The following is a 16,036-nucleotide window of genomic DNA, read 5'->3' as shown; positions in this document are numbered from 1 at the left end:
AACCCTACTGATAGCATACTTCCTCATGTTCAAATTTCTTTTTCTTTGTATATCTGGGTTTTAAAACAAGTTTTATGGACCATAGTAAATGCAGATTAAAGAAATATTAAAGATGCAAACACTTCAAGTCTATTTTAAATATGCATATAGTCAATCATATTTTGCATTCTGTATATGAAATTATAAATAATGTTACTTATTTAAAACTTCGCTATTATCACATTTTCAAAAAGCAGAAAAAAACCCCATCAAGCATTAACAAACTTCTATAAGGGAGTAAAAACAGCTAATCAAATCGGTACCTCGAACTCCACTAACTGGCCTATCTAAATTCCATCAGTACTGGTCACGTATTGTAAGAGTATGCTCTGATGAATGATCTGTATTTGTGGCAAGATTTCACAATTTATTATCTGTGGGAACTGTAGCAAAGACAAATGCTGTTGGAACTGCAGTCCAATAAAAAGTGAAAGATAACCATGAAAACTTCAAGAATGAAAATGGTAATTTAAATTTTTTTAATCCTGTATATGCAGCAAGAAGCAAGTATTTCTTCTGTCAGCAAAAATCTTAACCTTCAAATTTTAATGAACAAACAGAAAACATTTAAACAAGATGTCAAATTGACAAAAGCCAGAAAATGCAAGATCCAAGCTGACCCTGATCTAAAATGCTACTCTGCTATAAACACCAGGTATGAGGTCTTGTACCGATTTGAGTCCCTGCAATACCTAAGCACAATGGGGAAAACACACTGAGAAGGGAATGTCTCCCTTAACTCCAAACCTGACAGTTGTTTTTTTTAGGATAGCATAAAACAACACAAAGTAAGATAAAAGTTGGAGTGAAGGGCCCAGCTCCTTCAGTTTTTCTGAAATTCACTATTTAAGAAATGTTTTGGCATTTTTGAAGCATGTGTTGTAAAAGTTTAGTTAGACCCTTGAAAATGCAGAATGATTGAAATCATTATGGTATATCATACAAATCCTTCCTAGTACCATGGTTAACAGAATGTGTAAAGAATCGCAGTATTTATGTCAGTGCTAAAGGCAGATTTAAGTGTTAGGCCCATTTGCTAAAACTCCTTATAAAATGTGTGGAAGGTTTTTCTATTTGTTTTAAGGGTGGGGGCAGTGGTTGAACAAGAGAATGAGACCAGAAACAAATGTGTATATATATATCACAACAGATCGGAATACAGGTTTCCTTTCCTCTTCTTAAATGCAAACTAAATTAATTGACTAATGGCATGTACAACTGAGTCTTCAGAAATTCCTGTTTTAAAATTTCAAAAATTCAAAGGAAGCCCAAAATTAATAACTTAAATCTAACCAACTCATTTCCAGTCCTTGCTTGCCTTCAGGAAATCATTACAGCTGTGATATAAATCCCTATTAATAATTATGCTATATGAATAGATACAATACTGTCTTCTGTTTTAAATTAATCTAATCTCACCTTTAATCTCAGTTTCTACATCTCAAAGACAACTATATTTTTACAACATACCTGTGTTTACCAAAGCAAATATACTGAACAAATGAGTGTGTGTCACTCTTTGGCACCTACATTTTTGAGAAATATAGATCCATCCAATATAGCACCTGATCCCCTCCCTAGCTGCTTTCGTTTGCCCATGGAAATGGACATAACCTTCACTTTCAAGCATCAATAAAGCATGTTGTTGAGACAACACACCCTCCTAGCAGGGGACTGCTGCTCAATAGATTGGCAGTTAAACCCACTGGAGCTGAGCAGAGAAAACTCTCCTGAGCTGATACACTGCAACCTATAATACTTCTCTTTTTTGAAGGGTGGGGATGGAAGAGGTGAAAAAAAATAAAGTTGACCAATGCTACAAGGTCTCTTTATTCAATGCCCACAGCAGTTTATCCCTAGAGAATTTCTGGATGATCCAATGTTTATCCTGACTTACAAATGTTAGCTTTGACCTTGTCTGAGGTGCTGTGGGCAGCATATGGTATAGGATAGATTTAATTGTACTTTTCTCTTTCTGCAGTAACTGGCCCAATAGTAATAAGAGCTGAATCAAAATCCCTCTAGAAAGCAGAAAATATTTAATTTGTTAACACTTAGTTTCTGTAAACTTACAAACTAAGAATGTCTACATTTACATAAGGATAGACAAATTATTGTATTCTCTCTACAATATGTATTTTAGGGGGGAAAAGTACTTATATTTCATCAGGGGCAATTTTCAGTATTTTAAGACCTATAGTGATACAGCATATTTTGATATTATAACTCAACATACTATGTTATGAAACCAAAATGCAGATCATATTTTTCAGTTTTTTAAGTACAGACAAGTATATGCACATTCACACATGGGTACATGCAGATGTTTTTCAATAACTCTTTATACTCCTTTCAGAAAAACTGATTTAAAAAAATTTTCACTCCAAACATTTTACTCTAAACCTAGTACAAAATAATACCAGTGAAAATTTGAAAAGCATGAGTGAGTGCCTTTAAAAGGGAAGTGTTTTTTGTCCTTCTCTTTTTTGCTGCTATTCACGACTGTAGCAATTCCCTATGGCAGACAGTAACTCCCTTGTGGCAAATGCCCTCAATGAAATGTTGCCATATGTCCAGCAAAATAAACTACACTTTAACTACATTTATATTTGAACTACATTTAACTACAAATAAACTACATTTTAACTACAAACCAAAGCTATGCAGACTGGGGTTACAAATTAATTCATACTGTGAAAAATGCCCAATTCATCCTTACACATGACATACTACAATACTATGTCATCATCCTGAACTGTGTAGTTAAAAGCTGTACAAAATAAACTTGAAAATCTAGAAAAATGTTTTTCCCCCCCAAGTGACTTTTGTTTGTTAACAATACCATACTATTCTCTGTTCTGCTAAGATTTAAATGTTTCAGCACCATTGCTTAATAGACTACCTAATATGTAAATATTCAATTTATTTTGAAAATGTTTATTACAGATAAAACAAAAATTTACTTCATTTTACTACATACAAATAGTCCAGAAAACTCCACTTTACTTTTTTATCATTACGTATTTCCTCTCTCTACTTCAGAAGATTTAAACAAAATGGGGCATGGATCAATAAAGCAGTTTCTCAGGTTTTTTTATACAGTTAAAAATCCCTAACCTGATACCATTAAAAAAAGCATCAAGTTAGTACATGCCATTAATTTTTCCATCAAAGACATCTGTTCCCCACCCTTCCCGATACAAATTTAGCACTTAGTAGAAAAGAAATAAAAGGTGGAACTTGATAGCAAAAATGTCTTTAATTTTTCCTTGTGCTTTATCTTAATCTGTGAGAATGCTGTTTGAATTAATTCAACCTTCCCTCTTCCCAGCCCCCAAGGCATTCTTGTATTTTCTTCCCAGGCACTAAGAAAAGAATTTCTGAATATCAACAGGTGAAGTAAAAACATTCCAAGTTTTCTAGTGAAGTATAAATAGTTTATACTTTCCCCTCAACAAACAGAACAACGCTAGGAAATGCACTACTCAAAAAATTCCTTGAATTATATTGCATAACAGAAATAACCAGTACTATTTTACTACTTAGTAAAAGATGTATGCTACAACTGTAATTTTCCACTTACACTTCTCTTTTGTAACACAGGGCAATTACAAGAACACAATCCCTTCAGACAGCATGAAAAATCATCATAATAATAATTTTTCACGCTACTACCATGAGAATGTATCTGTAACCCAGCATAACTAGCTGTGTTTGAAAGCATCTTTGCAGTTCAATGTCATTTTGTCTATGTATTACTTACCTTAATGTTTTTATAACTTTCAAGTTAAAAAATAAACACTTAGAAAGAGCATAACATATTTAGCTAAAATTTATACTGGGGAATACACCAATACCTAAAATTCACATCATAATTAAAATAAAATCTCAAAACATGAGCTAGATGCCATTAACTACTAAGAGATTAAACGAAGGGACTGAAAGCAGTGGCACTTAAATAGGAGCTGTGGTCTTAAGGCCATTCAGTTTTCTCTAACTGTGGAGAAGTTCACATATAGATACTTTATTTCAATTTAATATATACACCTATATATCTATATATAGGAAAGCATTCATACAAACAGCAAAACCCAAACCCTTTCCTCTAATGCACGCATGCACAGACGCAAACATACACACATATATTTATATAAAATCTGAATGAATAGTGGCATTCTTTAATTTACAGAGACTTATCATGGGGGGGGTAAAAACTGAAAGCTGTCAATAAGTAAAAAATGCAGATAAAACTTCAGGCCGTGTGATATAAGATTGTCATATGATTTGTCATCTATTTACTAACTCTTCAAGCTCATAAAGGTCACCTCTGACCTATAACAGGCACATGCTATCAATTTTCAGGCCATGCTACCCTACAGTACCAGCACTTCCATATACTATGAGCCTGGAAATACTTAATAAGATCAAAGCTTTTTTTCCTGCTTCAGAACAAAGAAAAATGTTGTAATAAGGCGATCTGTGCTCAAGAAAGAATAAAATCAAAACTCCATGCAAGTCATATTCTCTTTGCTTCAGGGTATTGTATAGTTAATTTTACTTAAGTCATATATATATCTTCACATAAAACTTCAAACAGACTGTTTTAACTTAGGAGACATGAAAGAAAAATGATTTCACATTTGAAAGACAGCTGGCATTTGTACCAAAGGAAATGAAAGAGAGCTCAAGCAATTTCACTTATTTGCCCACCCTCTCCTTCAGTATCTTTTCTCTTATTGGACAAGCTTTGTTTGTAATGAGTTTCAAGTTCCATAGTTTAACTACCATTGATTAGACAGCATGGCAGAAAAGTTTACTAATAACTAAAGGCAAAGCTCAAGTAGGCCTATGGGAAAAGAAATGCCAATGAAACAAGTCAATATATTTACAGACCTTACATTCTCCAAGTATTCATTTATCTACTTTGTTTTCAGAACATGGGCAAACCAAAATCATGTACAAATAAAATAAAGATGTTTAAACAAAAAGCACTATAAATATACTGTACAAAATTTTTAATTCCAGATACAGACTGGGTTTGTCTTTTGTCATACAAACTAATAATATCAATATTTTACATTTTAAATATAGAGACCATCATTAGGAAATAGCATATCATCAATCCACAGCAAATTAAATATAAAGAAATGTAAATATTTTAATTTTTCAAAAACTAATAAATCACTCATTTTAATTTGTATTCTGCAGTAGATCCAGTTGCATTTTGCCCTGTTACATACAAAATTTGAAATAATCAAATTTTGGAAAAGAAGGTAGTACTTGCCTAAACTGCATTGTTGTTCAGATTGTACCATTCTCTGAAACATAGTACATTATCAAGGTAATAGCCACAATTCAAACAGATAAAGCTAGTCACTGAAACAGACATCTATTAAGTATATGCAAAAATGTAATATCTTTTGATCTTCCAGAGGATCATGGATTAGAAAATCTGGACTATGCTATCAGGTACACACTCTGTTGAAAATGTTTTGGTGTAAACAAGATTCAATTTGTGAATCAAACCAACTTTCCTGAACAGGGTCAAAATGATGATTTGATTGGAAGCAGATGGTATAACAGTAAAGTCAGTCTCTGAACCTCAAACTCCAAACAGGAAACACAAGCCTTACTGGCTGACTGCTTCCCTAATCATTCCCAGAGAGTCATACTTGTTATTTTTATAAATAACCAAGAAGACTTTCATCTCTCCTCTCTGTTACACAAAGCAGCCAATAAAACTAAATATAGTTTTTTGGTTTTTAAATATCATCAAAAAAAGCCCCATCTTTGCAAATATATTGCCAGCATGGAGAATAGGTTGTCTTCTAAAAAGAAATGCATTAGAAATATTATGTAATTCAACATTAGGTTCATTTTTTAAAAAAATCTACCAACTATAAACTTAGATTTATCTTATCATTACAGAATGTCAGCCTCACAAGTCTTCTAAAATATGCAAGTAAATTACACCAGCAATCTAAAGTACTTAGTTAAACTAATCTAAAAACATACAGGTTTCAGTAAGTGCCTATTCAGCTATGTCAGCCACTTAGAAACTATATGAACAAAGGAAAGCACCCTTACCGTTTTCCCATTGTAGTAATACATCAAAGAATTGCTGCCCATTCCAGGTACAGGGTATGCACAATACATGTTGATTCTAAAAATGACACAGTCTGCAGTTAAAGTGCACTGCTTCTCTCCAAGACATCCATCCACCCGATCAAACAGAGTAATTCTTCAGTACTATGCATGCACACATGGATCTACTCAAAAGGAACTTATGCAAAACAGGACTGAACCAACTCATATAAGAAAGTGGGGGGAGATGCACTGTAACCTCCATTAAATCTATCAACCCCCTGCTTTTAGTTACATTCTAACCAGCAAAATGTCTGCATCGTAGTAAAACAAAATTTACTTTCAACAGACAAGCTACATAGGTTTGATCCTACCAACACACCAAAATTATTAGTTTTTTCCCCCTATAAAAATATTGCAAAGGAATAAAAAATGGGTAAATCCTGAGCTAGTTAATCTGCTTTTTGTTTTAATTAAATTAGAGCACTTGTGGCAGTGGAGACATAGCTTAATGCACCTCCAGTGACACTACCATCTGACTCTGTCTAAAGTTGCTTTCAACTTTGACAAACACACCACAGAGCAATCACGAACTGGAATCACTGAATCAAATGCAACAAGGACCAACACTTAAGCTTTATACACACAATCATTTCCTGGCCAAAAAAGTGGCACATCCCAATTAATTAGGCATTGCAATGAGGCCACAGGTTGTTTTCAACAAGGGAAGAAATACATCCTTTCAAACTAACACTGTATGGCTGTCAAAGAAAACAAAAATACTATGTCTAGTCAAATATTACATTTTAAATAAGGTAAAATAGTTTACACAACAGTCCAAATGTCATATTTAAATTACACAGTACAAAGATGGATTATCTTTTGCCAATTATTTACAATTTAATTACACTATAAAATACATTTTTGTTCAGGGGAAAAAGAGGAGGAATTAAAATGTTGCATTTGACAGAAGCGCCGACTGCAATACACAGCATACATAGCCTATACCTCTGGATTCCCAACAGGAACACTATTTGGAAGCACACATTATTTATATTATTCTCTAGATTGTGGGATCATTATGAATAGTATGAATTTTTCTGTTTGAAGAATTCTGTAGATAAACTGCCATCCATGATAAGAGGAATTAAGTTACTAACATGAAAAAAAAAGGGAGGAAGAGGAAAGAATTAATACTACATCCGGTTATTCTTTCCATAGTGTCCAGTACCTCCACATATCTGACTCCATGCATTTGCATGTTAATATGGCATACTCTATAAATGAATATGCTTGACTAATAAAGAATTATGTTCCAGAAAAAAGTTGCACTGGGACATCTCCACCTCACCCCATGTCAAACTGCCAAACCGCCAAACCCGTGAGCTAGCTCTGCTTCCCTTCTGTCTAGGGAGAAAAAGTACTGCAGGCTGAGCAAAGAAAGGGCAAGGGTCAATTTGCTAAGCACCTTGCATGGGATGGAAATCATCTAACCATGCTGTAAAAATTCTGTAAACACAACAGTCCAATATGCTAAACTACTACAATCAAGTAGGACTTCCATGACAGTCTTTTTTTTTTTTTTTGCAGGGCTCCTATTACCTCCATAGATGAGCACAGACATATCTGTAAGTATACAGGAAATACATGGAGTCAACACAAAAACTAGAGTCTGCCATGCCAAAAGCTTGGGGACATACCCCAATAAATTGCATAAACCAGACACTTAAACTTCTGTGATTACTCCAGTTTTGGATTAAATAAAGATTTAGGGACATCCTGAAGTGTTAATGAACTGAAAAACACATACTTTATTTCAGTTTTATATGTTGATTGTATTGCTTTTCACACAGAGATGCAGGGTATATAACCATATAGGTTTTTTTTTTTAAACTAATGATATTTAAACCAAACTCTTCACCAATACAAAAGGCTTAGCAGCAGCTGCAAAAAGAACATCACTGTACTTCAGACTATTAAAATGCCAGGCCCGCAGAGTGACTTGCAACTTCCTCCTTCCCTCAGGGACCACAAAGACCCGTTTCAGTCCCTAGAGAACTCTGTAAGAAGCTTTGATTTACAATTAACAATGCCATTCCTTAAACCTTCTCACTAATGTTCAGACTTTCACAGACGTGATATGCTAAAAGATCTTTAGATCTCTTACGCATGCTGCTTTCCCTTAGCATATAGTACTCTGGGATTAAAATCAATGATTTAAATAATGTATCTTATCATGTTCTTCCTAAACAAAAACTGCATAAAATGTAATTTTATTTTGAAAGAAAAAGTAAAAACGTTTTCTTTCTGTATTAAAATTCCAGCACATAGGAATTTCCTTAATGGTCAAAACCAATTGAGTAGTAGTTGCATTCAGTTTTGCAAAGCAAGGATGGCTAACAATGCATCTAGGAAAATCAGTTACAGTGCCTACATACATGCTCTTGGTGGAATGGTAATTTTCAAAAATCATCTTTTTTGTATCAAAGAGAGCAATCAGCTTCCTCTCAAATATTAAATCATATTAAACCATATTACATATAAATTGATTGTTGTTAAAACACTGAGTTGAGAGATTAAATACTCAATATTATACAGTGCTGTTTTTGTTTCTACTTTCTTGTTGCATCTTATTTATTGAACTGCACAGAACTGCAAAAGTTCAAAATGTGAAAACAAAATCAATTGGTATTGTTCGGTAACTTGATTAATGTTTACTTTAACAACAAGGGAATCAGTCAAGTTGGGGCCAGGGTCAAATATAACACCAAAAACTGAGCAGCCTTGCTCCAATATGCTGCCTATACTCATAGGCAAATACAGGTACACTTCAACAATACCCTGCGGACATTAAAGGAATTTGTTTTGCCATTCTCTCTGACAAGTAAGTGGAATAATAATTTCAGTGCACTGTGTATGCAATAAACTATCCTACTCCCATGTATGTTAATAGAAATAGCATAGCTATAACAGCACTGAAAATTATCACCATGCTGAAAGTGTACAACACCAAAATACTCTTTCCCAAAATATGCTGTCACTTAATTTATTACTGTTTGGGATCAAATTATTCTGCTTTCAAGCATATTAAACTTCTAAGAGATTTCCTGAATCACAGAAAGTTGCACTGTCTTCAGTAGATGAAAATCTGGCATAAAAATCTTAGTAATATAGCTAACTGAACAAATCTATCCTAGTATTTTTGCAGCCTTCATAACTGCAGCACAAACCAGACACCTTCAGAGTAACTATTTCAACACAGTTATGAAGTACAAACAGTGGTTGTGATTCTTTCTTTCTTTCTAGATCCCCCTTAATATGAGCAACAGCTGCACTGAAATTTTTGTTTTCTTAAGAGAGTCGTGTTACAGTGAAATGAACTGTATCTGGATCAGAGATATCCTAGCCTATACAGTTGTTTATTCCATTTTTCCTTGGTGACAAGTCAAGGGTTAATCTTATGACTCAGTCTGACAAAATAAGTCAGCTGGAGACAGGGCCAATTTTTTAAACTTGATTTCAGACAGACATGCCGTCAGCAGAGGAGCAATGAACTGACATGTACTTTGTAGCCTGAATTGTTTCCACTCATGACCCTGTACCATGTGTCAAAAACAATAAACTGTGTGTTTCTTAAGTATATAAAGAGATTATGAGATCTGACGCAAAGTGAAATGCATCACTAATAATAGTGACCTAATAATAAACTGAACTACCTACCTAAGAAAAAAAATCTTAAAGGTTCATTCATTTTTAGTCAGGTTTTTTCTTTTGAATAAGATGATAACATTCAAAATTCTAAGCTGTGGCATCAAACATTAAATTTAGTCTTTTTACTTTTTTGTCCAATCAATCCAATACATAGAACACACAGAAAGAATGAGTGACCCACATTTTTAATACCACCACCAAACTGAAATCCTATACATCAATGAAAATTATCTTTTGTAATATATGAGAGACATTTAAAGAAGGAAAAAACCCTGTAACCACCATGCCAAAGAGCATGTCCTCTATTCAAATATACTCCCAAAAAAAGTAAATGTCATAACGACTTATTTAAAATAAAAAGCTGTTACATTTATTGTTTTGATTCTTTAAATGGGTCTATTTCAATATAATAAAAACTAAAAATTTGCAGATACTTGTGTACATGACTTGTTTTTTTAAAAGAAGAGTCAATCTCTCCCTAACAAAAATAAATGTTAAATATCAGAGAGAACACAATGAATTTCCTGATGAAGAGTCTATTTAAATCCTTAAGGAAAACAGCTGTTTAAAAAGGAATCATCTGAGTAGAACAGCAGCTCTTTCCTCCTCTTCATTTTCTTTTTTTTTTAGTACTAGTTGCTAAGTTGAAAAATGTTCTGCTGCAACTTCAGAACCTTGGAACAAAAGGTACTTGTAAATCACTTGTTATTCAGACCCCCTGACATATTTATTAATAAGACCCCCTGACACATTTATTTCTGAACCAAATAATTATGATAAGTAACTAGATCAGATTAGAAGAGATCAATATCTATAAGTGATCTAGTCAGCAGGCCAAAAAAACCAGACAAATTTTAAAGTATTTACAAATTGTACCTTGCTGCTTCCAGGAAACAAACGTGCATTTTTTAGAACATAGGTCTTTAAATCAGATATGCGCTTAAATATTTGGTTAATAAAAAACTGAAAGTATGCCATAATATTTTATGTACATAAGGAAAAATAAGCCATTTTGTGTACTGTGCAGTGAACAGATGCAACAGACTGCAAAACTCAGCAAGAATGCATGTTTTTAAAAGAACCAAGCTTAATGTATCTTTACAACAGAAGCACCACAAGAGTGAAAACATGAAGTACATTAACTTCCCAATCAACACAGTTAAATAGTGGTTTACCACTTTAAACCCAAATATTTGCATATCTGTATCCAAGAGAAAACCCCTACCCAACATTAAGTAAAAATGTGCTTATACATTATAGTGCCCAACATTTAAGAAAAGAAGCCTCATACAGAATATTTATGCTAAAGTTCCAAACCAGTATTCCAGGAAGGTGACATATGAAAACACAGAACATTTTAACAGCAACAAATTATTAAGTAAAAAAATGCTGCCTCAACACCTGAGACTGGCTGTCTTTCTCAAGTATGCATTAAACTTTAGAGTTATTATTTAATAGTCTTAATAGAAATGAAATGCTTTGTTACAAGGGGCATAATGCTCAGATGATGAGTAACTAATCTCTGTCAGCTTCTTCAGGATCGGGGCCTAAACAAAATGCTCATAACGTAAGTGACATTTTTTTTTATGAATTGAAATTATCCATTAAAGCTAAATTTAATAAGGAACTTGAAATGAACCATTATATCCCAACTCAAAAAACTTTTGAGCTGAAAATTTTAGATACTTTGTTTTAAAAAATCCAAAGTGTTATAGTTGACATTAAAACACCCACAAATGTACAGCTTTTTATGAGAGGCACTTAGCTACACAGCACAGTATTTAAAATTGGTCTATTATTCTTGATAAATGGATGGCAGGTCTCACCAAACCAGTACCCTTCTGTGGGTAAGCACCACTCCACCCAGTGATAAATACCTCTGTGCTTCTTATTTAAAAATTAAACTTAAATATGAGATTCCAGAAAATCTTCTGAAGTGAATTACCATGTTTCTGCTACTGAAATATGTAAAAAATCAAGTGAATTACATATTCTTCATCATGAACTCAGTATGACCAAGCAGATTGATTTGAAAAAGTAATGGGGGAGATAGGTCCCTCTGCTGGTCCAACCCTAGTATCATTTTGTTTAATATTTCCTTACTATAGTGTAACATGTTTTGCATTTCTCATTTACTTCTCAAAACAATAACTAATAGCACAGCTACTGTTGCAATTCTATAACTGTCCTGAAGGTGGCTCTATAATAAAAAAACCATTCATACAAAATCAGTCTTTTTATTCTGTTTAGTAAACCAGGAACAAAGCAGCTTTAGGTGACTTTGTGTCAAAGTCCAGGTAGGTAGCTGTACAGAGATGTAAGTTAGGAGGAACATTTTCTTCATGTTTTTGTTCACTGGTTCATTGCGTGGCAAAATTCTTTGGAGAAAGAAGCCATCTGGATAATCTGTCAAAAGTAAATGGCAATCCTTTTGTCGTCCGCAGTTAGGGATCTAGCTAGTACTCCCTTAAGGAAGATTTTTTTTTAATAGCCTAACCTAGCTATCATAGCAAATGTCATGAAGACTTGAGATTATATCTCCAGGATTGTACAACCTGTTTCCTTTAGAGCCTTGAAGTGCTAGACCTCAACATCATAAGAAACTCAATGGCACTAAAATGTTTGGCAATTCTAATTCAATTTTAAATTTATACTCAGAGACTAACATCTGCCTCTCCATTCCAGGATGACAAGTAAATCAGCAGCTTTAAAAAACCCCAAAACTTATGCCTGAAATTTCTTCTGGAATTTATACAGTCTTTTATTTCAGCATTGTTTTTTTCCAACAATAATTTTTATACTGTTTAATCTCTGATAATTACATGGTTACATCACACCGAAAACAGGCCAATTAGCATTTTATTGATCAAGCAACTTAGGAAAAAAATAGCTCACTTCACAGCATGACAAGCCAAAGTTGTAGACATAACTTATTACTCTTCCAGCATGATTTTTAAACAGCTCTCTCACCAAACTGTGTGATCATAATCAAGCACAAGACCATAAGAAATAATTTTACATTTATAAAAGCATTTATCCCTGTTAGCTGTTATAAGGAAAAGCATGGTAAATAATGGGAGATGAACTGGCACACAGGCTTTGATGCAAAGCAGTAGTTATAGCAGTGACATATATAACTTATTTGTTAAGTTAAATGAACTACAGTCTATTTACATTGGTTTCTTTGATTAACATTAAATATAAATTTAAATGTAAGACCCTTCTATTCAGAACTTGATTATAATTCACTTGCACCTTGCAAGGATACTATGAAAACTTTAAATCAGAACAAGAAGCATCAATAGAAAGCCCACACAACAAATCCTGACAGCTAAGGAGACACTTTGGCAAAAAGAACCTAGGAGAGAATTCTACTGATAAGATCCCTGAACCAAGTGGTCCCAGTGTAGTGACAACATCAGGACAGACAACTTGGATAATTCACTTAATCTTTGGAAGGAGGATGATTATTTGGGCCTACTCTACCAAGACCTTTACAGTTTGACAGAAAAAAACTTGCAATAATTACCAAGAGCTGAAAGTTTGGAGGATTTTTTAGTTCTCTGTTCCCATACCATACAGCAGATAGGAAAACATACTGTATGATTACTCCTGCTTCCAGATCAGCTTCAAGTGAAGTCAAAAATAGTGAATTACTATACTCTAGACCAGGAGTGCTCAACCACTGGCCCAGAATGCCATGTCATCCAGCCCACAAAGCTACAGAAATTTGGCAGTGGGGGAACAGTGGCACCCGGGCCCTATGCATTGGATTTAGTGCCCAATCCCAGCACCTAATCCCAGTGAGGGGGGCTGGGCAGCAGTGGCACTGTGGTCCCCAAGGCCCAATCCCAGTGCATCGACCTGGGAGGGAGTTGTGCTAGGCCCAAGGACCCATCTGACCCACAGACTGGCCCTGCACCATTCAGCTAGCCTACAGGGTCAAAAAGTTGAGCACAACTGCTCTAGACCACTGCCTTACAAACTTCCTGGAGTCACAGAAACACTTTCATACTGGGTGCTTATATATGTGCTGAGAGGCTACTCTGACATGTTGCAATTACAACGCATCAGAGGAGACTTGATTAACTGAATCTGGTGGAGCATGGTAATTACTGCTAATTACTCCAGTATCACATACATCAGCATCTCCATCCTAAAATATGTTGCATGGGTGCTTTAACTAAAGCTGATTCGATGAGCTTTAAAGGGCTCCCGCTGCCATTTTTCAGCGTGGGGGTGCTGATACAAATGATGCTCTGGATGCTTAATTAGAGCGGCTTGAGTAGCTGCTCTAATTAAAGCACTCACCCTGCCTCCCAGAGCACATTTAAAAATGCCCATAATTTTTTCAGCCATGGAACCCCTACCTTTAGCCTGTGAGCTGATGGGGAGCCAGGCAACCTGGCTTGGCAATGACAATGCACTGCCTTCTAGTCAATTCTGCTACTACCCTCAATCTCTTTGTAAGAACCCCACCCCTGATGACCTATATTGCAGAACCCCAGAATTCTACAGTACAGTTTGAAAACCACTGCTCAAGGCTCCGGAAAATAAGAGAGACAAAAACAGCCACTGTTTAAAAACACCAAGGTCTTAGCTTGTTCGGTTTATAATAAAATCCTCAGACTTCGATAATTTAGGCATTAATTTATTCAGTACCAAAGACAAACACAGTGCTTTATGAATAGAAGGCAGGTCCCTGATGTGAAGCACTTACATTCAGGGGCAGCCATAACAAGCTGAGGGTAACAGAGCAGAGTGCTGAACCCCTGGCCTATGGGCCACATCTGGTTTGTGGCCTACAGGGGCTCTGCAAAGGTCCAGAAATTTGGTGGTGGAGGAGTGGTAGCAATTAACACTGCTACCTCTTCCCCACCACTAAATTTTCAAGCCCAATAGGCCAGATGACATGGCCCATTTGCAGGAACTGGCTGGTATGTACAAGTCTGAGGCTGGGATGACAGGCCTGATTCAGTGTGCAGGGCCAGGACTGAGGGCATGATATGGTATACAGGGCCAAAAAGTTTGGCACCACTGGTATATACAGTGAGGGAAGAAATATGGAAGGACAGGGGCTGGGGGATACAATAGTAATAAAACAGGAGTTCTAAGTGCTGTTGCCCACAAAATTTGTGAGCTATGCATCAGTGTTCTAAATTTTAAATATATTAATATATTATGGTGACCATGGCAAGAATTAGACAAGCTACTGACGCCTTTCAAGGTGTTGGACACCACAGAGAAAGGATGTGAATCTACCAATTGAGCAGCACTACATGGCTACAACAGTCCACAAAGCCAGGTACAAATCTAAAGAAATTTCTAATGTCATACTCTGGGATTTGACACCATAATTTTAGCAAGAACAAGAATTCAAATATTAAGAAATAAATAAAACTAAACTCTACAACATGTACTTTCAACCAAAGTGTCACCTAATCCCTACTGACAATACACATGCCTCATGACCCTCAAGCATTTTAATGCACTACTGCTGGTGGTACCACCTTGAAAATAAAAAATGAACTTCTGTAAAAGGACTCTGAAAATGAAAATCATCACCCACATGTTTCAAACTGGATACTTAAGGCATACTAATTCAGAGCTGGCCACATCATCATCCAGTGAACTTTTTAGTATTGTCAATGATCCTATGTCCCCAGCTCTGAAAGATTTTTTTATAGTCACTCACCACTGTAAAATTTTAAACTATTCTAATATAGCTTCATTATTTTGGGCCTAAAAATTAGGATTCAGATATACATTCAAAAGCCTAGATATTTATGTAAATATGTAAACTAACTCATTAACCCCCACACTTCTTCATTACAAAGCAGTCTCCCTACCTGAAGTTGCCTTCAGGAACAGAACAGACTATGTGACCTATTATCTTTCTTCAGGAACTTTAAGCATGCTTCCTGTTTAGTGTCTTCACACAGTAATTGCCCAACTCTATCCCTAAGGGACATGGGAGGTGTAAATCCAATCCTTGGAAAGTAGATATAAAGCCTCTTTTTCATTTTCCACCTACATATGCAACCCAAACTATTTTTACATCTGATGAAGTGCACTGTGCTCCTTTGCTATACATTTTATTTAGTTAGCCTACATATGTGGCCCTGGGTATGACCATAAACTTATCCAGCTAGAGAACCTGGTGCAACATGGTGGAGTTACTTGTGGTGGGGTAGCTCCTATA

At 35.1% G+C, this 16,036-nt stretch overlaps 1 protein-coding gene across 21 annotated transcripts in view; it reads right to left on the bottom strand.

Moving 5' to 3' along the window:
- The window catches only part of TCF12 (transcription factor 12), a 322,678-nt gene that overhangs the window by 49,574 nt on the left and 257,068 nt on the right, over positions 1 to 16,036 (bottom strand). For 2 of the 21 annotated variants that reach the window (XM_090028830.1, XM_090028832.1), the window contains exon 1: positions 6,127 to 6,293. The exons of 18 other annotated variants lie outside the window; for them this stretch is intronic. In XM_090028830.1, the coding sequence (XP_089884956.1) occupies positions 6,127 to 6,195 (69 nt within the window). In that variant the 5' untranslated portion in view covers positions 6,196 to 6,293. Of the gene's footprint in view, positions 1 to 5,323; positions 5,347 to 6,126; positions 6,294 to 16,036 lie in introns of those variants that run through there. One more of the 21 variants, XM_090028833.1, reaches the window with a different exon arrangement.

This window comes from Crocodylus siamensis, chromosome 15 (assembly GCF_052110815.1).
Source record: "Crocodylus siamensis isolate JL-2025a chromosome 15, ASM5211081v1, whole genome shotgun sequence".
NCBI classification, from domain to species: Eukaryota; Metazoa; Chordata; order Crocodylia; family Crocodylidae; genus Crocodylus; species Crocodylus siamensis.
This window is presented reverse-complemented; position numbering and strand designations above follow the sequence as displayed.